Source organism: Myiozetetes cayanensis, unplaced genomic scaffold, assembly GCF_022539395.1.
Source record: "Myiozetetes cayanensis isolate MyiCay16 unplaced genomic scaffold, myiCay2020 scf4, whole genome shotgun sequence".
NCBI lineage: Eukaryota > Metazoa > Chordata > Aves > Passeriformes > Tyrannidae > Myiozetetes > Myiozetetes cayanensis.
This window is the reverse complement of record NW_026087631.1, coordinates 29,555,658-29,582,906: the sequence shown is the minus strand read 5'-3', so window position 1 is coordinate 29,582,906 and position 27,249 is coordinate 29,555,658. Positions and strand designations below refer to the sequence as shown.

Below are 27,249 nucleotides of genomic sequence, written 5' to 3'. Positions count from 1 at the left end.
AATAATATCAAAATAACTAATTAATATACGATCAGAATTAGACTTTCCTCCCATTCTGAGAAACAGGCATTTCTGAACAGGCCAGTGTTGAAAACACATCATTCTCAGCTACAGGGAGCTGTCAAACAAGGAAATACTGCTGCTAAATACGTGGTTTATGTCCTTCCTAGTTTCTCGTCTTGGGATATAAAAAGTCCTTCTTCAACAGCTAAAAAGGCTTTGGGAGAAAGACACTCCTTGCAGCAGCCCTATCAAAGGCTTCCCCAAAACAAGGAGGTCGGGTCAGTTTTGTTTAGGTCCCAATTTCCACAGACACACTGGGGTAAGACTCAGCTTTTGCTGTCACTCAGCCACACGATTTACTAAAGCGACCCCGGGAACCAGGCGGTGGGTGCTGATCACAGCATGTCAAGTGCAGAGCTGGGAAGACTAGGGAAAAGCTCCAGTCTGGCTGCAGTTGTCATTCCAGCTGTACTCCAGCTGAAACGCTGGTTCACATCCTCTTCCCTGCCAAGCATACCCTGCTCACATCCACGTACTTTGGAAGCTGAGTCCAGGAATGCCAGACAAGGCTCTGTGCCAGCTGCTGAAAGAAATCCACGTTTCTTTCAGGTCAAAAGAGGTTACTGGGACCTGCACCATTTCCTGCTGTGGCTGGAAGAGTGTTAGGGAAAAATAGAGCTGTGTCCTCCCTGCTCTATTTAAAGAGAATTCTCTCCATGGTGGAAGGCTTTCTGTACTTCCCAGCTTATTTCCTTATGCAGCGTGCCCTGACGTCCAGTTTGAGGCTCAGAAAGCCTCCAGCTTTTCACACATGGGCTCCACTGAACCAAAACTGGGCCTTAAATGCTGCCAAGAGGGGGAGAAACAATATTCCTTCAAGTGGATCACTACTGTAATTTGTCCTTATTCTAGTCTTTGCTAAGATTTCTACTTAGACAGTACCACAAGGATGTTTGGGTGTGTTTTATGGCCTAGAGCTGCCAGATCACAAAGAACCTTGAACCAGACACAACCAGGTACCAAAACCACAAACACATCTTGTCTTAGCAGAGCTTCCTGTGCATCATAGTGAACAAAGCACATCTGCAGGTTTGTTGCAGTCTTTGACACTGCAGCCATCTTTAAAAGAATGCAGGAATCCCATTAGAAAGAAATGACTCACGTGGTTTGTGCTAAAAACAAGATTAGTGCTTCACATCACAGCTGTTACACCAAGAGAAAGTGTGATAAAATATCTTAATGCTCTGTACAGAAGGTTTAAGAAATGCACCAAATACCTCAGAAGTTCTTGATGGAGCATCTGGTCCTCGAGGGGTCAGATGGCTAGTGCTGGTGGCATGCTGAGAGGAAGCTGATTTTCTGTAAGGATGGCCAACATTTCAGGTTACTAGCCAAAAATATCTATTGTCTTACTTCTTTCCTTAGAGGGAAGACAGACCTTAATTTCCCAGGAATTTTCTGAAATGGCTCTTGTTCTTCCCCTACAGAAGGAACTTACCTAGAAAGTACTGTCTCCAAAACCTGTCTGTCTACCTCACTGTAGCCAGGCCAATCTTTCTGAACATCTTTAAATAAATGTTCCTTCAGAGAGAAGGAATTATCCTTTGCATTCAGGTTGGCTACCTACAGGAAGATAATTAAGAAACTAAATGTTCATGACATCTAAATGCAAACTGCAGATCAAAAACTGCTACTGCAAAGCTAAATCAAAGTTGAAAAGAACATCATGCACTGGTTTCCAAGACTTTTCTTCGTATATGAAGATCAAACTAGCTCTCTCGTGAGAAGCACTGATTTTAAATAAGTTTGGTCCATTTGGGATGCAAAAATTCTGACATAAGAAAATCCTAAATCACTGCAAGCCTATATGAAGTGTACTCTATAAAAACCTCTCTCTGCACCAAGTATCCATGTTTGGGTTTTTCGTCTTTAATACAGCTTTGAGAATGAAGGCAAACAGTGCCAAAACTTTCAGTCTTTGCCACTTGAAATACAATGAGAGGCCAGGTTTTTTCTTTCTTTTTACTTTTATTTTTTCTAAGAACTGAAGAACACTATCTGCATGTACAAGTCCAGATTGGTCCAACTTGAGGAGGAAACCTGCTGCCTTCTTGTTTTACACAGCTACAAGTTTATGGCAGAGCACAGGCTGTGCCTGGAGTGAGGCATGTTTTCATCATCCCATGAGCAACCACAGAATGTTGTCAGTTGTGTCCCCAAACAGAACTGCTTCTCTTTCTCAAATGCCTGCCAAGAGGAAACTACAGGTTCCTACTGAACAGTTGTATGGGATAACCTACTTAGAGCTAAACCAAAACAGATTTAAAAAATCAAAAGTAATAAAGATACCCAGAAATAGTAATTGACTCCTGAAAAACAGAACTAAAGCTGTATTAAAAGAGAAAACTCAAGCTCAGGCTGCTGGTTTTAGATTTATAGAAACAAAGGTCTGCTACCTGCTTTTGAAGGTAAGAAAAATGTGAGCAAGACTTTTAGGGTGTAATGCTGCTAATGTGACCTTTTTGGAATGCAAACTAGGACCTCAAGGAAGATCATCCCTCATAAAGGAAACCAAGCCCAAGATAGTCTCCTTAAATATTGTCAAACATAATGGGACAGGAGAAAATTTTTTCACTTTTCACCCTCTAAGGAACTGAGCTTTTGGGATTTTGTACTCAACTTGAAGTATAAATGGACTGCTTCAATTTGAATGGAAGAACAGGGCTCTCATTAAATTGTGTCTGCCGTCAGGGTGAAAAAATCTGCCCTTGCCCAGGGCAAACAGAGCAACAAACCTAACAGGTCCAGGAAGAGGTGCTGAAAATTCAGTGTAGGATCAACCCAAACTGTATAAATGTTGAAGTTTACTCCCTCTGATATGTTCCAAAACACTTTTTTTCCTTGATAAATTTGTTATTTTCCTTGATATATTTGTTATATAAATAAAGTAATAAATATAATAAAATATATGACAAATATTAATATATAAATATATAACAAAATAAACATAATAAAATAAAAAAACCTTAACATATTAATGCTTGTATAATTTAGCCACAGCCATAGCCTAACCACAGGGAATATTTAGAAAGGAAGGAAATAGCCACTGTATTGTTATGAATCCATAGGCATCTTATGAATGGTTGTGATAAAGAAATGCAAGCACAACTGAACTCAAAAGGAGCACTGGAAAAGTTACTCAGTAAAAAAAGGTTTCAAGGCAGATGAAGGCACAGTCCATACAACAGCAAAGAAAAAAATTGAACCTCCACCTTTTCCAGTTAGGATTTGCCTGGAACACCCTTCCCTGGAAGTCAACCCCAACAGATGACAGGAGAAGCCAAGTACCACTGATAGGCCACCAGTTCCGTTCAAATGAACTACTGGCCTATGCAATTACCAAACTTCTCTGCTCAGAAACTTGTCACAGGAAATATTAAGTACCATAACAAACTATTTCCCACAAACCAGACAACCCCTGGGCAGTTTCTCTCCATTAAGCAGTAAAACAGTGCAAGGAAAAGAGACACAGATGATAAGACATGAGAAGCAAAAACATTAGAAAGAGATAATTAATGCCTGCCATTCTAACAAAACAAAAACTCTGCCCCAAAAGTTTTCAGTGTTTCTTTCCTTTCCTCTCATGGACTTGCAGGTTGGCCCATATGGATAAAATTTATCAAAAAACTTAAACAAAGTGCAGTATGTAAGTTGCTTGTCCATTTCCAATTGAAACACTGGAGTGACAGAGGTAGAAATTAGGAATAAAAGAATAGCAGGAGGGACAAATTGCTGGCATAAACTGTAGGATCTCACCTGCTGAAGGATCTTTCCAAGGGAACCCCTGTCCTTTTGCATGATTCCATCTCTCTGCAAGCGATCAAATAACTCTGGCTTCTTGTAATTCTTCAGAGCCAGCAAGTGAATCACCCTGTCCCTGAATGGTCTGCGATACACAGCACTGCAACGACTGCTATGGACATATTCAGGGTTTATGGGTATTGTTCTCTTCCTCTCAGGCACGACATCTGGAGTGCTTTGTGGGACTCTTCGGACCTCTGCTTTTCTTCCTAAAATAAGGGCAAAAAAGAGGAAAATAAACGTGTCATATGGGAGGTTGGGAGACAGCAAGGAAGTTGGCTTGAAAGTATTTACCAGGACTGATAAACTTGTATTTGTTCAGCATTTCCAGATCTCTAAGGACCCAGATAGTAAAGATGCACCGAGATGGGCATGAACAAACAAACAGTCATTAAAAAACACTGGTACATGAGTGATACGGGAGGGAAGATTCTTTATATAGATTCTTTCTATTGATGGTGCTTTTATTATTTTCCCAGTTTGTAAGCTCAAGCACTGACCTGTGTTAAGAACAACATGGACAGTGGGATTAAGTGCACCCTTGGCAAGTCTGCCTACTCCAGAGGGCCTGGATGCCATCCAGGGCGACATGGACAAGCTCGAGAAGTGGCCCCTGGGAACCTCCTCAGGCTCAACAAGGCCAACTGCAAGGTGTTGCACCTGGGCTGGGGCAACACCCGGTATCAATCCAGGCTGGGGGATGAAGGGACTGAAAGAAGCCCTGACAAGAAGGACTCGGAGGGGATGCTGGGTGAGGGGCTGGACACCAATTAAAAAATTTACAGACATCCAGTAAAAAATGAAATCCAACCATACCTAAAAGTCGTCCATGAGGTGTAATGACCTTTGTACTTTGATTGAATGACTCCTTTTCTGCCTGGGTCGGGTGCTCTCTGGTCATCTCATCATTATTGCTTGTTCCACCTACTGTAACTTTATCCTGGACAGAACCTGGGTCATTGAGTTGCAAGGCTCCACAGCTATAAAAACAGTGAAAAACATTGAGCCTTCAGGCACTACTTCAGGTCTAGAAGTAGAGTTGTATCAAGAACTTTAAAACCTGTTCTAACAGGTGAAGAAAAATGTTTTCCATTTCTGACAGTGAGCTGGGCTGTAACTAGATTTCCAAATGTCTCTACACATCTACACTGTGCCAGTTTTACCTGCTGCAAATTGAGGTTTTTCTATTTTCTCTAGATCCTTGGTCTGCAATTCTATGGTGAAATTTGATATTTTGCTGTAGCTTCAAGTTAGTTTGAAATACCTTCCATGGTTAACTCCTGTTAGCTCATAAAGGGGTTTTGGAGGGGTGGACTTTGCAGCTTGCAGTCTCCCCTTCCCACCTCTCCAGCTTAGATACACTAAGCAGTCCAAACACAGGAAAGATGTTCCAATTCACACATTCAGTATTTTAGCATTCAGCATTCCTCCTGCATTGCCTCACATCTAAATACAAAGTACTGCGGGTTCATATACCCATTTTGTCTGCTTGAAGAAGAATGAAATTAAATGTTCAAAGTCTTCTTCTGAAGTACATGAGAAATTCTTTTTAACACTTCTTTCCCCTTTCAATAACTGTGGGACAACCTCACAGTTTAAAACTGGAAGGTATTGCAATGAGGCAGCTAGGTGAGTGAAAGGAACTAGTCCTTATTTGACCACTGCATTTTGGTCACATCTGGCTTTTTTTTAGCTACACAAGAGTGTTCATAGGTGAGTTTTTGCCTGCTTTGCTGAGTGGCAAAACAGTTGTTATTTTACTCACATGAAATTGTCCAGTTGTTCCCTTGATGACACAGGGTCTGTGGAGGCAGTGCAAGTTTCTTTAACCCCTACAGAAAAGCAGAAATTTTGACACTTGCGATAAAGAAATTTTTAATACAGTCAAACAGTACCAACTGGATGGGCTTGAAAAGGTCCTTCAGAACTTTATTCTCACTGTAATTTACTTGGAAGAAGCTGTGTAAGTTAATAACAGGGCTCACATGACTTTCTCCACAGTTGGCAGTACCAGGTTGAGAAAGCAGGCACAGCCACTTTATTCTACAGGTTCTGCACTAGCCCAGTGTTAACCCTAGCTCAGCTTTTCTTCTTTGAAGGCATGAGGTGGCATCTGCACAGCCATTCATGTCGTGCAGCAACAGGTGCAGCTGCACAAAAGACAACAGATGGAGACAGAGAGACAGAGATCAGCATCGAGGTTCTAGTGAGGAGTTTCTAGAGAGGAGTAGAAAGCTGAAGTCCTTCCCATGCCATGTTTTTATTCCTGCTTTCCCTGACAATTACAGATGCCCAAAGTTCAGCTGAATTTCAGCTCTCTTCTAAACAGGAAAGTCAGTTGCATTGGATGGGGGTAACTGGCACGAAGGCTCCAATAACGTGCAGCAAACACTGAGTGCTCCTCTTTAATGTGGCAAGGCTGGGTTGGAAAGTGGTCTGAACTTGTAAATTGCTCTTTGGTTCTTTTAAATGGCAGGAGGAAGCACCACACTATTTCAGACTAAGATAAATAAGAAAAAGAGCTGCTGTAGGGAAAGGTGAGTTGGAACAAGAAGGAACACTCCACTATCTTCATAATCTCTCTCTTCTTATTATTTGGGGTTTTGTGGCAAGCTTAAAAAACACATTTACATTCATTGTCAGCTTACATTGCCACTGTATACAAACAGTTGTCCTACCAAAGCTCAGTTGTTCTTGCCTGTCTTTAAGTTGTTTGAGCTTTGAGTCTTGAGGAGAGAAAAGAGCTATCATATGATGCTCCACTTAATTCTTTTAAATTTAGTATTAAAATTATGACATGGTATAGCAGGAGTATAAAAGGAAATGTAAAAAATGGGACAGAAATACAAATAGGAATATTAATAGTCCCAGTATGTACAATACGACTTGTGTGAACAGCTTTGCTGAGAGTGATTCATTTCCAAAAATTCAAGCGCATTTGCTGACATGGCTCAGTCCACACAAAAGCTTCAGTGCAAGCAGATTTTTCCTTCTCCACCTGTTCAGAACTTTGTTAGTGGCTCCTGAAGAAGTATGCTCATGTGTTTATAGATTCAAGCACAAATACTTCCAAAGCAATCCCAAGGCTTGTGGGCACTGTGCATATGTCCAGGGTAAATGTGGAAAGACCATCCCAAAGCACCCGTCTCTACAAGTACACCACCACTTCCAAGAGGAAGCCACACTCTCTAAAGAGGCCTCCAGGTTCGACTTCTAATTTCTGAGTCCAACCTCTAAAACAAGACAACACACAGATTTAACAAAGGAACTGAACTCTGGCGTGCTGAGTGTGTCCCTGTAGTCAGAAATCAAGTGTTCTTTGTCCATTTCTGTTCATCTTTTCAATGTCATTTTGAGTCAAACCACTTCTAAGGCTTTTGAAGAAATAAATTCTGCAGCTAAGATGGAGAGGAGCTCTTGGTACAGTTCAAACCAATCAGAAGCCAGGTTATGTAGCTTTTGGACTTTCTGTAAAATGGCATTTGATAACCATGATAACAGTGTGATAACCATGAGGAAATCATTGATGTCTGATCCATGTGTTTCAGAAAATTGGTCTGCAAGGAGTGTGTATCTCCAGCATGTAGACCTTAAAACTTGATGAGGGAAAATGTGGAGTTCCAGTCAACTGTCAGTTTACTGGAAATCAAGTGGGAAAAAAAAAACTCCATTCCTTAGTCCCAGCTCTTCCTTTTAGCCAGTTTCTGCCCAACAGCAATCCATTTAATATTACTTTGTTCTTGCACTGCAGAGGGAGAATTCTTACAAAATGAACATCATTTTAGATAAGGTTCCAGTAGAACAGTTTCTGAGCTGTGGTAATGTAGTCGTTTAAGATAACAGTTACAATGTCGTACAAGGCATACAAAAAGTCTAAACTTTTCATTACCATAAAGCAGGAACAACAGTAGAGCACTAATACATAGCAGAACCTTCATATTTCCAGTCCCTGGTTTCAGTGCTCTCTTTTCACCAGGGTTTACTCCCACAGGAGTTATGAAAAGCAGGGCATTAATACCTTCACTGAGATCCAAAAGCTGAGATGCTTTCAGCCTCTTCCTATCTTCTTTCACGCCTTTAGACTTAGGAGACTCCCCCTGCACTGTGGCAGGTGATGGAATTCCAAAAGCAGTCTGAGACATATCCTCTTGTTGCACCTCGGAGGTGCAGGGGAAAGTGGAGCTGACAGTTTCAGATGTGTTAGAAGTCGGAAGGACTGTGGGAGGCAGTGTTGAGGAAGCAGCGCAGAGGTCACTGGCTGCTGGCTGGACTCGACTGGCCAGGCGACCAATCCTCTGCTTTTTGCTCATGACAGGGCAGGTGAAATTGGAATCCAGACGCCGTTTCTGTAATAATATCAAAATAACTAATTAATATACGATCAGAATTAGACTTTCCTCCCATTCTGAGAAACAGGCATTTCTGAACAGGCCAGTGTTGAAAACACATCATTCTCAGCTACAGGGAGCTGTCAAACAAGGAAATACTGCTGCTAAATACGTGGTTTATGTCCTTCCTAGTTTCTCGTCTTGGGATATAAAAAGTCCTTCTTCAACAGCTAAAAAGGCTTTGGGAGAAAGACACTCCTTGCAGCAGCCCTATCAAAGGCTTCCCCAAAACAAGGAGGTCGGGTCAGTTTTGTTTAGGTCCCAATTTCCACAGACACACTGGGGTAAGACTCAGCTTTTGCTGTCACTCAGCCACACGATTTACTAAAGCGGCCCCGGGAAGCAGGCGGTGGGTGCTGATCACAGCATGTCAAGTGCAGAGCTGGGAAGACTAGGGAAAAGCTCCAGTCTGGCTACAGTTGTCATTCCAGCTGTACTCCAGCTGAAACGCTGGTTCACATCCTCTTCCCTGCCAAGCATACCCTGCTCACATCCACGTACTTTGGAAGCTGAGTCCAGGAATGCCAGACAAGGCTCTGCGCCAGCTGCTGAAAGAAATCCACGTTTCTTTCAGGTCAAAAGAGGTTACTGGGACCTGCACCATTTCCTGCTGTGGCTGGAAGAGTGTTAGGGAAAAATAGAGCTGTGTCCTCCCTGCTCTATTTAAAGAGAATTCTCTCCATGGTGGAAGGCTTTCTGTACTTCCCAGCTTATTTCCTTACGCAGCGTGCCCTGACGTCCAGTTTGAGGCTCAGAAAGCCTCCAGCTTTTCACACATGGGCTCCACTGAACCAAAACTGGGCCTTAAATGCTGCCAAGAGGGGGAGAAACAATATTCCTTCAAGTGGATCACTACTGTAATTTGTCCTTATTCTAGTCTTTGCTAAGATTTCTACTTAGACAGTACCACAAGGATGTTTGGGTGTGTTTTATGGCCTAGAGCTGCCAGATCACAAAGAACCTTGAACCAGACACAACCAGGTACCAAAACCACAAACACATCTTGTCTTAGCAGAGCTTCCTGTGCATCATAGTGAACAAAGCACATCTGCAGGTTTGTTGCAGTCTTTGACACTGCAGCCATCTTTAAAAGAATGCAGGAATCCCATTAGAAAGAAATGACTCACGTGGTTTGTGCTAAAAACAAGATTAGTGCTTCACATCACAGCTGTTACACCAAGAGAAAGTGTGATAAAATATCTTAATGCTCTGTACAGAAGGTTTAAGAAATGCACCAAATACCTCAGAAGTTCTTGATGGAGCATCTGGTCCTCGAGGGGTCAGATGGCTAGTGCTGGTGGCATGCTGAGAGGAAGCTGATTTTCTGTAAGGATGGCCAACATTTCAGGTTACTAGCCAAAAATATCTATTGTCTTACTTCTTTCCTTAGAGGGAAGACAGACCTTAATTTCCCAGGAATTTTCTGAAATGGCTCTTGTTCTTCCCCTACAGAAGGAACTTACCTAGAAAGTACTGTCTCCAAAACCTGTCTGTCTACCTCACTGTAGCCAGGCCAATCTTTCTGAACATCTTTAAATAAATGTTCCTTCAGAGAGAAGGAATTATCCTTTGCATTCAGGTTGGCTACCTACAGGAAGATAATTAAGAAACTAAATGTTCATGACATCTAAATGCAAACTGCAGATCAAAAACTGCTACTGCAAAGCTAAATCAAAGCTGAAAAAAAAAGTACCACAACGAATTATTTCACATAATCAAGACAACCCCTGGGTAGTTCTCTCCATTAAGCAGTAAAACAGTGCAAGGAAAAGAGACACAGATGATAAGACATGAGAAGCAAAAACATTAGAAAGAGATAATTAATGCCTGCCATTCTAACAAAACAAAAACTCTGCCCCAAAAGTTTTCAGTGTTTCTTTCCTTTCCTCTCATGGACTTGCAGGTTGGCCCATATGGATAAAATTTATCAAAAAACTTAAACAAAGTGCAGTATGTAAGTTGCTTGTCCATTTCCAATTGAAACACTGGAGTGACAGAGGTAGAAATTAGGAATAAAAGAATAGCAGGAGGGACAAATTGCTGGCATAAACTGTAGGATCTCACCTGCTGAAGGATCTTTCCAAGGGAACCCCTGTCCTTTTGCATGATTCCATCTCTCTGCAAGCGATCAAATAACTCTGGCTTCTTGTAATTCTTCAGAGCCAGCAAGTGAATCACCCTGTCCCTGAATGGTCGGCCTGAAACTCCACTGGAAGTTCTCTGGAATATGTTTGCAGGGTTCATGGGTGTTGTTCTCTTCCTCTCAGGCACGACATCTGGAGTGCTTTGTGGGACTCTTCGGACCTCTGCTTTTCTTCCTAAAATAAGGGCAAAAAAGAGGAAAATAAATTTGTCATATGGGAGGTTGGGAGACGGCAAGGAAGTTGGTTTAGAAGTATTTACTGGGACTGATAAATCTGTATTTGTTCACCATTTCCAAGTCCGTAAGAATTCACATGGTAAAGACACATCGAGTTGGGCATGAACAAACAAACAGTCATTAAAAAATGCTCCTAAATGAGTGATACTTGAGGCTGGACAGTGGCTGGCAATGTGAGCAGGTAGCCCAGAAAAACAGCCCTGTCCAGGGCTGCATCAGCAAAGCTGGGACCAGCAGGCTGAGAGAGAGGATATGACAGACCAGCCACTTGTCTGAAACCATTAACTTGGGTCTGGTACCTGAAAAAGGCTAAATGAGAATTGGTGACAAAACATGGAGCCTTCTCTCTTTGTATCAGACACACAGAGTCTGACCTGTTCTTATGAAGTGGAGGGCAAACCTTTAATACCTTTCCATGCTTGCTGCTCCCTGGACTCTGTCTTTCTGGTGTTCAGCTGCAAACCTAATCATACAAACACACACAGTTAAATTTTGTAGAACACTGTAAACTTGCCAGTTGTCTGTTGAAGGCACTGCTAATGTTTTGAGAAGTTAAATTCAATGGTTATTGAATAATGCAGAAACATTTCACAGCATTCAAGCAAAGCACTTCCTAATGTTATGTCCCTGAAGGACCTGAAAAAAAAATAACCTGAAACCATATCAAAGCATACATGGAAATTAGGAAAGGGTTCTTCACCCAGAGGGTAGTTAAGCACCTGTCAGGCTCCCCAGAAGAGTGGTCATGGCATCAAGTCTGCCAGAGTTCAGGAAGCACTTAGTGTTCTCAGGCATATGGTGGGATTCTTGGAGCCAGGAGCTGGACTTCATAATCTTTGTGGATTCCTTCAAATTCAGTATATTCTAAGATTCTGTGACAAACCCTAGTCCCTAACTGGTACTGCATGGAGCATGTTGCCCTATGTCCTACTAGCAACTAGACCTGTCCTATCTGAGTTTTCTTAATGTCAGCCCAAAACAAAAGTACCCCGCTATATCACAATTGTCTTACTGCTGTAAGTCTTCAGACCCCAATTACCGAACGTTATATATTCACTTGAGATCTATTTAAACCATCAGCAAGAATCACACATATTATCATTCGATGTCAAACAGAACTTCCCCAGTGAGAAGTTCTAACATACATGGAAGTGGCTCCTCTCACAGTCCATTACAGAGCAGTTCAGACAACAGAGGGGGAGCAGTGCCACTACTACCTACAACAATCAACTCCAGAAAAGCTCCCTCGGAGTCAAGGCCAAACGCACTAAATTTTCTCTTTCCAAAAAGCCATGACAATGTAAGCTTTAAATGCTCTGCCATGAGTACAGACAGAGCAAGAGCTGCATTTTCATTGTCAGGGATGTCCTGCTGGCAGGTGACTACAGCCACAGCCAAGTGAGAGCCCCTTTTACTCTGTGAAGGTGGATGTACTTGGCTCAGCTCACTGCTGCAGGCAGGACCACTGCTGCTGGTACCACTGGGAGTCTGTAAAGTGGATGTCCACCTTGTGTCTGCTTGGAGACTAGGTTTCTCGGGGAAACAGTGCTCAAAATAGTTCAATAATGAATGATATTCACTGGAGATGTCTGAATGCATCACTTTTCCCAAGAATACACTTCAGAAATCAATTACCAGGTTTAAAACTTACAGACATCCAATAAAAATTTAAAAGCAACCATACCTGAAAATGGCCCATCAGGTCCATCAGTAATCACTGCACTTTGATTTCGTGATGCCTTTTCTGCCTGGGTCGGGAGTCTAAATTGCAAGGCTCCATACCTATAAAAACATAGAAAAGTGTTGAGCCCTTCAGGCACAACTTCAGCATTAGAAGCATGGTTGTATCAGGAATGTTAAAACTGGTCTTCACAGGGGAAGAAAAACATTTCCCAGTTCTAACAGTAAGCTAGGGTGTAAACAGATTTCCAACTGCCTCTCACATCCAGACTTTTTTTTTTTTTTTGCCAGTTTTACCTGTCAGTGTAGTTACAATTTCCTCACACCAGCACAGGGCTGTGCTGCTGGTTCTGCTGAGAACGGCTGCAGTGACAGCCATAGGCAGCACTGGGGCAGCTACCCCGGCACCTTCCAGGCAGGCAGGTCCTGCCCTGGAGCCTTCCTGTGCCCTGCCCTCACTGACACTGCTCTTACCCAGCCCACTTGGTAACCACTTGACTGCCACGGTAACAGCCCTGACCGAGGACAGGACGGTTCACCTGAAACTGCTTTAAAATGACCAATCAAGGCTCCAAGAAAAATCATCAACAAACCTGAGTCTCAGTTTATCATGTTCTTTCTGAAAGTCGCAAAGCTGCACAAGGCCGCTGCCCAGTATTTCAGTATGATACAGCTCCAGTTTTGTCCATAGCCAAGGACTATGGATTGATCCCTCACTCCAGCACATTTACAACAGAAAGAAAAGGCCATTTTTTAAATAGTTCTGTGTGTAACACTACTGCAAGTTCTGCCGTAACTTTGCAGGCACTTTGCACAAACTGAGAGCTGCCTACACAGGGCCTGTGAACGCTAGTCTGAATTAGATTTTGAGGAAAAAAAACCACATTAAAACTACCTAGATTTCCTAGTCAGAATTATTTAGAGCTAAATGAGCTACATCAGTTTAATCTGACATAAAAAAATACAGTTTCGTTCAAGCCATCCTTCCCAAAGAGGAAAGTGCCCTCAGACGTGCTCAGGACAGGCAGGCCAGGAATGGGGGCAGGACCTCTCCCTCCTGCCTTGAAGTCCTGCTGCTTGCTTTGTGCCAGCCTTGGAAGCCTGGCCCCTTTCAGATACCGTTTTTGTGGCTGTTAAGATAAGACAACTCTCTATCAAGGCCAGCATGCTGCCAACCATAATCATATTGACATACAGTTGTAGAATGGATCCGGTCAAGCTTGGACCATCCTGAGCTCCAAACCCTTTGAAAAATACCACTAAGAGGGGGAAAAGTACTCAGAAGGTACTTTTTTTTTTAGGAACAGAGCTAAAAAGAATTCTACAGGAAAGCAAGTGTTTGTTATTAGCAAGAAGCCACGTATTGCTGGGAATTCATTTCCTACTGCAGTCATCACCAGGAACATGCTTCTGTAATGCATGTAATACCTGCAGTTATTTGCATAAAGGTTTTCACCATATGCTCAAAGCATATGCTCAATCCACTGATATGTGCCACGAAAGCAAAACATACCTTGAGCCTGTTTGCTGGACACAGTCAAAGCTTCTCCGAGGATTATCTTTGCCAGCTTTTGACAAAGGGAAGTTAAATGCACGCACTTCATTTGGCTAAAATGAAAAAATAGTTTCTGTGAAAACTTCAGCCTACACTCCATTGCTGGCAATTAACTAGGCCCATAATTTTAAATTGATAACTATATTTTGAAGATTTTGATATGATTTCAGTCACTAAAAAGAGCTGCTCTGGCACAATTCTTCCTCTGAAAGCAGCTGGCCACAAAAACACTGAGATAGCAGCAGTCACTCAGCCTCTAATTCAGCAAAGCATTGAATTAGCAAGTCATCCCTTCCTGCTTCCCAGAATTAATAGGTCCATACTTCCCTTGAAAGGCAAGTGCCCGAGTACAATCAAACTGGCTGAAGCTTAGCTCACAAACGAGTCCTCCAACAAGGACTATAACTAGAAAAGGTGAATGCCAATTTCAACAGGTGCAAAAACCCTTTTTGTTTTCCTCATTACTACATATATTTAGGGTTAGTGAAACCTAAAAAACTTGGTTTATTTTGCTGCACCTATCAGTACAGAAGGTGCCGCTTTCTGATAAAGCTTAAAAATCATTAAAATCTCTTGAAAACAAGTCTTGTAAAAATGGAATGGGGGTCTGAAAAGAGGTGTAGAATACCCTTCACAAGAGGCTGTGCCAGGGACCTTGTTTAAAGCAAAAACCCACCACAGGGAAGTAGCTGTACAGAAAATATCTTCAGGTCCAACATCCTACCAAACCAACCCACACTTCTGCGATACAGGGGAGCACCAATGTGACCACAGCAACAAGAAACAGCAGGTTGAACTGCAGGACATTGATGTGAGACTTGCACATGGGACCTGCTGCTGTTGATCTGCTTTCCAGATGTTTCCACTACGTTTTCCCACTCCCAGTGCAGGTCTACTATATCCTACTGTATCTCCTGTATCCTTACAAGCAGCCGCTGCAGAGGTATTTTCCAGTTTGGGAAATGAAGTAATTGATTGTTTAGCCTACAGAATGGGCATTATTTTAACAGAAGCATGCAGGAAATCTTACCACTAATGTCAAATGCATCTCTCTAGGCTGACAGATGCAGAAAGCCTGTTTTCTAGATCAGCACTGAAAAGACACAGGAGGGACTGAGCAGATCATTCCTAACTGGTGGCAGTTGTAGGAAACCTGATTCTTTTGCCTCTTCTCTAAGCTTCCTCAAAGAAAAAAATTTCATCTATGGCTGCACACAACTGCAAGGCAAATTTCATAAACTCCCAGAATCTTCCCTCACTGGCAGATTTTTCAACTGCGTTATGTAGGGACCCCCTGCTTTCAAGTGCCTGAATGTCCAGCACTGGGGTGACTTTAGGATACAAATATTAGGAGAGACTTTAACAACACTAGTGTCAGTTTAATACCACAAACAGGGTGTGCTCTTAAAAGTTAGTGAAGTGAACCTATGGGGTGGCTGCTAGCAAGAACCCTAGTTTCACCAGCAAGTTTGTGCTGCTTTCCCTGGGCCAGACAACCAGGGCATTTGACTGTGCCAGTCCTGCACAGATACAAAGCCCCAGCCGTGCAGAAGAAATTAAAAATAAAACTAAAGTAAGAATAATAAAAGTTTTCTTTTAGGTCATCCTCTTGAACATCACTGCAAGAAAACACACAGCAAGGCATTTGCCAAAGGGCCCTTCTTCCCTGGAGCATCACTGGCTATGACACAGACCAAAACTGCTTTGGTGCAGCTCCATCTAAGTGCTGAAGGGCAGAGACAAGTGTCAGTAAGGATAGCAGTGCACAGGGCAGTAAGGACACCAAACCTATTCATCTATACACAGAGAAACTTAGGAAGATGCCAGCCTGGATGCAATAAAGGAAATCCCAGGAAGGAAGGACTGAGTTGGTACAGGATCCTCTTCAACTTCAGAATAAAAAGGAAAAAAAGGTCTTAGCACAAGCTACAGAAAACAAAGAGTGGAAGGAGAGATGTTCTGTAAAGATTAAGTGTTAAAGTTTTCACCTTTTGAAATTTGAGACTTTGGGATAAAATGATAAAGATTTCTTGCTTCAAGCTCTTTCAAAATGATAGAAGGCAGAGAGCCCTTCTGAATCTTCTCAAATAAGCTCCTGCTGTTAACTGACAACAAAAAAGCCAAGACTTCAAACAGACTCAGACGTACTCTGGCCGGCTCTGACCAAGCTCTTTCCCCAAGTGTGACCTGGGGAAAGCCAGACAGGTGAGGGAATCAACAGGAGCAGGCTCTGTTGTTGAATCCCAAAATATGATATCTGAAGAAAGAGATTTGAGTGGACTTTGCAGAAAGACTTGGGCTATGAGAGTTGGGGAAAAAAATCTCAGTTTGAGAAACAAACGAGATATCATCAGATGCCTCAGAGAGTCCACGCCTTGATTTCATCAAACCTCTGCAGAAATCCTATTGTACCTTATCTCTCCCTTTGTGTTCCCTGAATCCCTGCATCCTGTAGAACCAAATATCTGTTCCCCCCTGTAAAATCCCCTAAGATAAAGTAGGTTTTTCCCCATGAGGTAACTGCTAAGACCCCAAATTTGTTAACCTGGGTTTTCCCCTTATGTCATCCCCTAAACACCCCTATTTGTAATAAATTTTAATAATTCCATAATAATAATATAATGGCCAGTCTTTGCGAGCGAAGATCCGGGGAAGGTCTTTACACCTTCCAGCCTGCGCATTGGATTTTTTTAGGTGAGACACTGTGTGCGCGGAACTGAGCCCACCCTTTAATCCTAAGGTTCATCTGCCGGGGCCAAGCGAGCTTGGACGGTGGCAGCGAGGTCCTTAGGACGTAGATGGGTTGCCTTTAAGGGCTAACGAGCCCCACCTGCCCGGGAGTGGCCCTGACCGGGAATCGAACCCGGGTCTCGGCAGTGATAGCGCCGCGCCTTTACCACTAGACCACCAGGGGCTCCAATAATTCCATAATGCCCTGTTGAATATGTAAACCCTAAACCCTTTAAAAAAAATGGACTTGCAAGTCCAATAAGGAGTTCCAGTTTCTTGCCTCCCCTGGGATCGTCTTACTTTTATTGACCTCCACACTCTGTGGCTCAGGAACACCCTCTTCCTGTCTCCTGCCTTTCACCCCTGGGTAGAGGCAGTTTTCCCAGTAAAACCCACAGCTCAGACCCTCACACACACAGCAGCACTGCGGTCTGACTTGTGCTGTGCTTTGACCTGGCCCCAGTGTCACCACTAGCCAGGCTGCAGCACTTCAGGATGAGTGTGGAATGTTCTTGACTCTCTGCTGCCTACTTTAAAATGTCATTTTAAATTCTATGTCTTCAAACTGGCCTGCAATTTCTCCCAATATATTGAAAGCACCATGCTGTGGCGTAGGAGAGCCATTCAAAGACGTGAATATGGACATACAACAGGAATTTAGCCTTCTTCAGTGTGTCCTGAATTACTTCAGGAATTACTTTTAAATTGTTTGATTGCAGGTTTGTTTTGTTGTAATATACAGTGTCTTCAGACAACCCAGACAGTACTCAGTAGGCAGGAAACATTTACAAAACCTTAGCACACAGCTCCACAACTGTGTTGCTGTACAAAGGCTAGAGACACAGAGCTCATCTTACACCAAAAGCACTTCCCAAACACCAGAGAATTTTCCCAGCTATTCACTGTAAGAGGCATTGCTACTATTCTACAAGCAATAACAGAAATTGACGCAACCTGGTAATTTTGGGTGTTGGATCCGAAAAATCCAAGTTCTGATTTTAAAGCTTCATTGCAAATGTTCAGTGGCACAGTCAGAACTGAACTGGGTCAGCAATGGAGCTGAGCATTAAGCCAGGGAGAAGGAAGATATCACCACCTACAGACCATCAGTCATGTCCTCCCCCTCTGGCACTGGAGAGATGTCTCAGATGGCAGACCACAACCATTTAAAATGGAGACCAAAGAATTGGTATCTTCTCCCCCCCTTATTCCTCCCTCGATGTTGATATTCTTGTCAACTATTAATAAAACAAATGACAGTGTGACATACCCAAGATAAGGAGGCAAAGCTCCTCAACACTGGGCTCTCATCCCCAGGGAGTGCTTTGATCTCAGAACTGTGTCCCACCAGCACTGCTCCATGTCCCACCTCCATCCCTTCGTGTCCCACCTGCAAATACCCCTGCTGCAGGAAGGCATCCGTCCTTGAAAGAACGACTATTCGTCCTGAGTCAATGCCTTTACATTAACTGGAAGAATGCCGGCACCATGACACATGGCCACAATGACAAAGACCAAACACCCGAGTCACATTTAAACCTGCCGGAGACAAGCCTTCCACAGCCCAGCAGCAATTGCTGCCACTGCCCTCCCATGAGGCCTCCTCCTGCTTTGTGACAGCGTAGCTCGCATGACCGTGGAACAAGGACAAATCCATGCATTTTGGCCACGAGCTGAACCAGAGCTCAAGTTTACTGAGTGTCACAGCACAGGGAACCTCTGACTTCCACTGGAGTCTCCGCACTGTCCCCCGTGGGCCACTTCCAGTGGCATGGGTGTATTCCGAGGGACCTTCAGAGCATGAGGCAGCCCCAGCCCTGCCCAGTGGGTCCCATGGGCACTGGACACCAAAACCACAGCCTAACCCCTGCCCGGTGCCAACCCACAGAGCCCAGTGCCCACCCCTCACCTGGCAGTCCTGGGAGCTCTTGGTCAGCCTAACATGCATTCTGGTGGTGTCTGGGGCCCTGCTCCACCAGGACATGGTGGATTGCACTCTGTCCAACAGCTCCACCAACTTGGGCTCCCACTGCACTGCTGCTGCTCCTGCTCCCAACTGCTCCTATTGCAAAATGTGGAAGATGTACAGTTTTTCTTAAGGAACGATGCTCTTTGATCTCTGTGTACTTTCAAGCCTAATCAATAAGATGAGAGATTTAATCCGTGAAAGAGAAAGCAGCCAACAAGCTCTAAGTGATGTCCAGGTGTTGGAAAAACAAATTACTTGTCCATAGAATTGCCTTGTTATGGGCTCAACATGTTCCAATGATCTCAGACCTAGAGGGAGGTTAACAAGGCTTGGGAAGAAGGATGTACCACTGATAGTGGACACCAGGAATACAGAATTTATAAGCCACAGGACACTTGGCAGTACACCTAAGAGAGGGAAAAAAATAGTAAGGACAACCCAGCAACTGTGCTGAATCAGCTCCGACTGGGTACAAGGTAATTTTGGCAGGAGCAGATACAACCACTGACTCACGGCCGCTGGCCCAAGAAATCCACAGGCCCCAAGGACAAGAAAGACTGAACATGCAGACTAATTAGCATGGGAAGCAAGACAATCATTAACCAGTAGAGGATAGAATATAATTAGTATGACTACTAAGAAGTGACTTGTTTCCAATGAACATTAATGCCTTTGTTTGCTAAAATGTATCAGCAAGGAAAGGTTTGGCAGTCATGGTGCTGGTTTTGTGGATTTGTGCCCCTTTCTGTGCAGAAATGCCAAAAATCAATTACCTCCACGTTGTGCGTGATCAGCCTTTTGCACAGTGTGTGCAAGAATCTATTTTGGGACAACACTTCTGCTCTGACAATGACAGTCTGCCTCCAACGCCGCTCCTGCTGCGTTCCCGCTCCAGGCGCCAAACGCTCTGAGCAGTTCCACCTCATGTCCCTGGAAATGGGCAGTTCCACGTTCCAAGGTGGAACAAATGGCTGTGAGGTCACTGAGGCACTTTGGAATGCCCTGTGCTAGGCCTATTAATCTTCCAGAGCTCATTTTCCATGTCACGAAGTCTTGTCTTTGTTTTCAAGACCATATCCATTTCTGCCCATGTCTGGTCTCCTGGCTGCCATGCTCAGATTATAATTTACTGTTTCAGTTTTTGTCTCCACTAGTTTGTCTCCACTAGTTTGGTTCCTTTCCTCTGCTAGTACTTGCTTGCTCTTCTATACTGCTCTGCTCCAAAACATTTTTATGGTACATACACACACACACACACACACACACACACATTCACATTTCATATATATATATGTGTGTGTGTGTGTGTGTGTAGGTGTGTATGTAAAATACAATCCTCTTTCTTCAAGCCACTTCTCAGTATCTACTAGGTCAGTTTCACTTTTTTGTGATGGTCATTTTCTGGCCAAACCAAGCAAATAAAATATACAAGAAGACAGTGAATGGTAAGAATCTCTTGATTGTCCATATAAGGCACCATTCTGGTCCCTCCTGGTGTCATTTCATATTTAGGGAAGTCTTAACCAGTCCTATAGATGTTGTACCTGTAGGTGTGTCTGTGTGATATTCTCTTGCAATCAAGGTTACCTGTATGAGTTTCTTTTCAAGAATGGTTCTCTGAGACATGGATTTTTATTAGTGTCATAGGTTTACGTGTTCTAAAAAACAAGTGGGAATTTTTCTTTCCCCTGCATCACTGTGAAAGAAAGATGTTGAAGAAGGGAGGGAGAAGGTGGTTTGGCTACGGTGATTCAGACACACAAAAGAATTAGTGAGCAGAGCCTCATTCCAACCTGATGGCCCTCAGAAGACTGGGAGGGATGCCGTGGTGATGAGGTTTTTTTCTCTCCTCGGGAAACAGCAGGCACTTCACTTTTGCCCAGACTCAAGAAGGGTGTGTGTGTAGCAGGGGGGATTCTGTAGTCCATTTTGTTTTCAGCCTGGGTCATCTGGCTGCTCAGACTTCATCGGAAAGGGTTGGCCCACCTGCAGAGAAACCTTTTAGGGAGGAGGCTGCCCCTTCCCTCCTCCGCTCTGGTGCTGGCAGCAGCTAGTGCCCATCAACGACAGGGGGTTGTCCTGGCTGGCAACAGCCAGTGACAGCGTGAGTCTGTGCTCACACTTTCCTTACCTTCAAAAGGACGTAGCAGGGTTTTCTTTTTTGATAAATCTATAAGCAGCAGCTGAGTTTGCTGAGATCTAATACGGCATAGACTTTCCTCTCACTGAATACAGCTTTTTAGGCATAAGTGGGTGTTCTTGGAAAGTTTGTAATGTAGTCACAGTTGGCTTAGCAGTAAGACATAGTAAGTTCCTAGCTGTGCAGTTGTCAGTCACACAGAGGTACAGATTGTCCAGAAACAAGGGCCAATAAGCAGCAAGGAATATAAAACATGGTGATGTCCTCCATTCTGAAATATACTGTAACCTCCATCTTGAAAAATGTGTAGTTTGTCCTTCAGTGACCTTCAGAGCCACCTAAGAAGCACATAATGAGGGACATATAGTAGGTGTGTTGGGAAGTCTTTAACCACCTGAGGATCTCAGACAATGGAGAAATGTGGAGGGACCAGCGCTCCAGGCAAAAGGGATAAAATAGGCTGAGACCTCCACCAAGCTGAGAGGCCTAACTGTGATTTGTTCAGTGAACTCTCATAATTAGCTCCTCTGTCTCTCAGCTATTTATGTAGCTCTCAGCACCTGGATTTTCCAAATAGAATGAAGTTGTAGTTTGGTCTGGGCAGGCTCTCGATAAAGAAAAACAGTTCTGTTTGGGGACACAAATGACAACATCCTGCAGTCGCTCAGGGGATGATAAAAACATGCCTCGTTCCATGGAGAAAACTCTGCCATAGCCCCACTGCTGTGTGAAAAAAAAAAAAAAAAAAGGCACTTCTGGTCTTCAGAGAAGTTGCTTTGTTTCCCAGCTATAAGTGTGGAAGGTTAGATCCAAGCAATGCAGAGCCTTCTGAGCTCATACAGTTGTTGTTAACAAGGATGTAAAGCAACTTTCTAGCAACTCTTAACTTGCTGGATTGGTGACTTTTTCATTGCAAACTTTAGAAGACTCTTCTGATTTAGGTGGCTTTGGAATAGGGTGTTGTTTTTTTTCTGGTTTCTTTTTTGGGGATCTGGACCAAAATGACAGCCTGAAACACGCAGGCCTAATAATTATGTGGACATTACCCATCCTAAAGAAAGTTTACAGGCACAGTGAAATGGGGCCCAGAACAAGGATCTCTGCTTGTGAAACCCCTCTGCCTGCACTGGACAGCAGCATGTTGCAATCTCTGACAAGCAGCAGCAGGACAGAACATCAGGGCGAGAGGAGGCACCACTGCGGCAGAATTCACCCCTCACTCCCCACAGCAGCCTTTATTCTGCTGCTTCCTTGAAGAGGGGTAGGAGCACCCCCTGCCTCCAGGCAAAAAAGACACCAAAGTCTCAGCATTTAAGAGTTAACATTTTATTGGACTTCAGTTGATGGAGAACAGAAGGGCAACAATGGCTCAGGTGTTCAATCACAAAACACACCAAGAAGTGTCACGTACTGGGGCTTAACACAGTTTGCAGGGAGACAATTGAGGAAGTTGCTTTTAAACTATTCTCCAAGGAAGAAAGGGGGATCCGCAACCCTGTTGTAATGTTTTATTGTTCCCAATTACTGTCTGCCCTCAGTCAGTTTCCTAAAAAGAAGCTTAGGACACACCTCTCCCCCATGAGTTAAAGAAATCAAGTGGTAGTAAACTCAGGGGAAAGAACTAGACTAGAGTCACCATAGGTCTGTGCAGGAATCAACATTTGTGTCTCTAGAAAGACTGGTTATGACAGACTATTTTTAACAAAGCCAACAAATTGGCCAAGTTTCTACTGTGACACTTTAACCCAATTTCTGTATAAAACCTGTTGAAGTACTTTGCCCCAACACGTGTCTATAATAATGGCCAGTCTTCGCGAGCGAAGATCCGGGGAAGGTCTTTACACCTTCCAGCCTGCGCATTGGATTTTTTAGGTGAGACACAGTGTGTGCGGAACTGAGCCCACCCTTTAATCCTAAGGTTCATCTGCCGGGGCCAAGCGAGCTTGGACGGTGGCAGCGAGGTCCTCAGGATGTAGATGGATTACCTTTTTACAGGGTTAACGAGCTCCATCAGCCCGGGAGTGTCCCTGACCGGGAATCGAACCCGGGTCTCGGCGGTGACAGCGCCGCGCCCTTAACCACTAGACCACCAGGGGCTCCCAACACGTGTCTATGTGTTTTACAAATCACTTCCAAAGGATCTGGATATTACTTGGCTCACTGACAAGAGGAACCCAAGACTTTAAAGCAGGCCTGTGAGCTGCTTCAACTGACAGTGCAGAGCAGCCCAAATGCTGCCTCTTTAACCCTTCATAACACAATGATTTCTGGGGAGTTTGCCCAAATTTCTACAGGTTCTATAGCGCCAAGGCCAAGAGTTTGTATAAACCAGAAAGGCCAGAAAACAGGCTTTTACACACTTATCCTAAAGTATGACAATTTGCTACAATATTTTCCTAAATTATGGACAACTTTTTAGCAGAGGTACTGGGTCTCAACCATCTAAGGAAAAAATTCTTTCAATGGACAACCTGAGTCTTGAAGAAAAGGACAGACCAGGAAAAAGCAGCTTCAAATATTTTAGAAGCAACAACAGCACCACAAGGAGTTAACAATACTGAAACTTCTTTAATGCAAATGTGAAATACTTTCTTACATACTGTTAGAGGAAGTGGATCTTGTTTTTTAAATAAACAATATGCTGTTCAATACTAACTTATATAATCTTACAGAAAATTATCTTCAGTCTTAAATAAATAAGCAACTGTTAAATACTAAGATAAAAATCCTAGTGAAAGTAATCTTCAGTTTCAAAAAATAAGCCAAGCACATAGATATGTATAGGCAGAGGTAGACAACTGGTGCCAGGAGTCCTCTTGCTCTTCGTCAAATTCCTGTTTTAGTCTCTTAATGCTAGACAGCTTGTTGTGCAGACACTGACATCCTCTCCATCAGAGGAATTGGGGCTACCCTAAAAAGTTAAGGTGAAAAGAAAAGTAGGGCATGCAAACATTTCTGGAGAGTTTAGCATTCCATGTCCTGGAGGGATGCATGGAGAGAGGGAGTATGACTTGGCCTAATGTTCATGTTTGGCTGAAGATGTTGCACGTATTTATTAGGCAAGGATATATGTATACATTCCATTCCTCAGAAGTCATCTTAATATGCATAAGTTGCTGGGGTCTGCACACTGAGTCTCAGAGGGTCTTCTTGGGGGTCTTTAGGCACCCCAGTGGGATTGCTGAGCATTTGGACTTTGCTTGAACCTTCATTGTAATCTCCCACACAAGGTGTTATTTTCGCTTCGGTTCTGTGAGCTGCACGAGATGTTTCTGAGCAAACTGGGCTGGACCATTTGGGCATGTTACAGAGGCAGCGACAGAGCTCTCAAGGTGCCACTAACTGTGAGTTCCTCTAAGCAATTTAGCCCAAAAAGGTCAGGGCAGCCCCAGGGCAGCTGCCCACATCCTGTGGGCCGAGGTTGTCCTTAGCCATGGATTCTGCAGGTGCCAGGCATGGCTGTGCAGCCACATGATCTTGCTGGTGATGTTGAGTCTGGAAAGCGCTGGTGTCACAAAAGGGCTCCTGCCAAATAACCCTATAAAAGCTGGGCAGCTGCACCCACCCCTCGGCCACAATCACCATGACCCGCTACCGGTGCAGGTCTCGCAGGGGTCGCAGCTGCAGCCGGAGCTGCCACTCCCGTCATCGAGGCGTGCGAAGGAGATGACAGACTCGTCTCTGAAGCCACCGGGGTGGCAGGAGGTGCAGACACCGCTGAGCTGAGCTCTCGGCCTTACAGAGCCAGAGTGCCCAGAGGGCAGCCCTGACGCTGGCCTGGCTCTGCCAATAAAGCACAGCAAGCTACCATCAGATGAAGGTGTCAGTGTCCCTGGTGTCCCTGTGCACCGGCTCAGGATGTGCCCGGGGCCGCATCTCTCTCCCCGCCCGGGCTTTCCCTGGTTCAGGAGACCTCCCAGGAATAGAGTCCAGGAACTGCCCCTGTAACATCAAAGAGACAGCTGCAAAACCATCATCCACCTGCTAAGCTGCCCACTATTCTTTCCTGAGTCTCTTATGGTATCCTAGTTCATTTTGATCCTGATAGGAACAGGAGCTGGACAAGATCCTAAACTGACCAGAAATCTTTGTGGGGGAGAGCATCTGACACCTTCCTGTTGTGGAGATGTGTCTGGGAGTTTATTAAAGGGGAAATGGTGGGGAGAGTATCACTTGGGAGGTGAAGTACACTGCTCTCTTCTCAGATTTCAATTCACTTGATATCTGAAAATACAGATAAAATTATTATCTACACCACGCAGCACCCGCCCACACCAAAAAACCAAATGGAAATCTAAACAAACAACCAAGTGGAGAAGTAAAAAGCAAAAACCTCTCTGAAAGGATGAGCAGAATGTGTGAAGGCAAAACAGAGAGCTCGGAGGAGAAGGGCAATATATGACCAGTCCTCTAAAAGAATGAACTCTCCAAGGCCCTCAGACAGACATTTTTCCTCCTACTTTCTTGTCTTTGTGCAGACTCTGCTTTACCACTTGCTGCACACACTGTAATTGGTGAAAATTTCAAGACCTACATCTGGGGGCATTTTGAAGAAATCATTGATGGCTGCTCTCCATACCGTGCTGGTCCCTGAGATGTTATTATTTATATAATAACGAGTCATGCTAATTGTCTCAGTTTAATAAGACTGAAGTGTTTTGCTAAGAAGGATGAGTTACAAGAAAGACCAAGCATGAATGTTAGGAGGAATCACCCCCCCATGCATCCAGTGCTGCAACAAATTAATGCTGCTTCTTAATACTATATTGGTGTTAAGGAGTTTTATTTCCAGTTTCAGTGACACTTGCATGACTATGCCCATGTTCTAGTGAGTGCACCAGACATCTCCTGGGCACAGGAGACGCAAGAGGTTTGACCAGGCATGGCCATGCAGCTACTGTGATCTTGCTAGTGATGCTGGCTCTGGAAAGTGTGGGTGTCACAAAGGGCTCCTGCCTGTCACCCTATAAAAGCCAGGCAGCTGGCCCCAGTCCTTGGCCACAACCACCATGCCCTGCCACTACCGGAGATCTCGCAGGAGCCGCAGCCGCAGCCGCAGCCGCCGCCGCTCCCGTCGCCGTGGCGTGCGGAAGAGACGTCGGGCTGGATCCCGCCGATATCGCCGGCGTCGCTCCCGTGGCAGGAGGCGCAGACGCCGCTACCGCTGAGCTGAGAGCATTGGTCATAATGCGGCCCTGGCTCTGCCAATAAAGCACAGCAAGCTCATGTGAGGGCATGAATGTCCCTGGTGTCCCTGTGTGCTGGCTGTGGGTCCCTGGCTCAGGAGAGTCCCTGTACCCAAAGCTGCAGTGCTCTGCTATGGATCGTGCCTCTTAAAGAGGGGACCCTATTCCATGAGCCCATGAGACCCAGATTGCTCAAAAGCTTTCTTTTTCCTTACTGTACATTTTCCAAGAGTGGCACTTCCAGTGTTCTTTCTGTGAAAAGCCTTCTGGAGGCAAAAAGGTGTGGGGAGGAATGTCAGTAATCAATCACCCATTGTGGAACTTCCCACCCTGCGGCATTCCTGCCCAAACCTGAGTGTATATAATCTTGGGGTCTTGAGACTTCTGGTACTACTCATGGGATTCAGAGGAGAACCAGAACCTCGACCGGACTGAGACCACCTCTCTCAACCAGACTGTGAGCACCACTCTCAGCCAGACCAATCTTCAAGCAACTAAAGAATCTTCTGCATCTTTGTCCCCTCTTTCTTTTGGTTTCCATAATGTTGTTCCAAGTTTGTCCCACATCTCAGGGACAAAGTCTTTCCTTTTATCATGCCACTTTGCCAATGATGTTTATCATATGTGTGGCCATATTGTTCTATGATTGATTTAAATGGGCAGTATACTTCTTTCTCACTCCAGGACAAGTAAGCTCCCATGGATGGGGAGGGGAAATCACAGGGAAAGATGATTTTTGCCCACAGCTGCTCACCGTCTTCAATGCATGGATCTCCCCGCCTGAAAGCCTGTATCCTCTATCCAGCTGGGGGAGCTGCCAGAGCACGCTACCTCTAGCAATGCCCATGCCCATGAAAGCAGGGGAGTTCCTTCAATACGAAGGACCTACAACCTTGCCCTGAACTTGGGTACCATTTGTCACAGCTTGAAGGAAAGTGACAGCTCACTCAGGGTTTGTCAGGGTGAGTAAGTCCTTTATGAAAATAACTTCCCCCTTTATATAGGGGGAGAGCAGAACATTCTGGAACTGGGGATGTTTATATTTCATAAAAGGAGAAAGAAGGAGGGAGCTATCTTTAATAGGAAAACTATGGGAAGGGCTACAAACATAAGGTAATGAGGGGAAAGGTAAAGTCTTAAATGGTAAATCTGCACTGCGGCAGTTGTTAACCAATGAGAAACTAGGGATATAACATGAGGGAGAACATGAGGGAAAACAACTATGAATATATGGATACAACATAGTAAACATGCATTAACAATAAATGTTAAAAATCTCAAGTCAATTATCTAAGTCCACTGAATCTGTATTACAGAGTGCTTTTTTCTGCTAGGATCTTATCCAAGTTCTCTTGCA

At 44.2% G+C, this 27,249-nt stretch overlaps 1 protein-coding gene across 1 annotated transcript in view; it reads right to left on the bottom strand.

The window, feature by feature from the left end:
• The window catches only part of LOC126647499 (RNA polymerase II elongation factor ELL2-like), a 31,007-nt gene extending 4,268 nt beyond the window's left edge, over window positions 1-26,739 (bottom strand). Inside the window, exons 1-8 of the mRNA XM_050329799.1 lie at window positions 26,724-26,739; window positions 25,731-25,907; window positions 24,302-24,441; window positions 13,826-13,920; window positions 4,681-4,844; window positions 3,820-4,073; window positions 1,502-1,626; window positions 1,281-1,362 (exon numbers count right to left, since the gene is read on the bottom strand). Coding sequence (XP_050185756.1) covers window positions 1,281-1,362; window positions 1,502-1,626; window positions 3,820-4,073; window positions 4,681-4,844; window positions 13,826-13,920; window positions 24,302-24,441; window positions 25,731-25,907; window positions 26,724-26,739 — 1,053 coding nt within the window. The remainder of the gene's footprint in view (window positions 1-1,280; window positions 1,363-1,501; window positions 1,627-3,819; window positions 4,074-4,680; window positions 4,845-13,825; window positions 13,921-24,301; window positions 24,442-25,730; window positions 25,908-26,723) is intronic.
• Window positions 26,740-27,249: the final 510 nt, after the last annotated feature.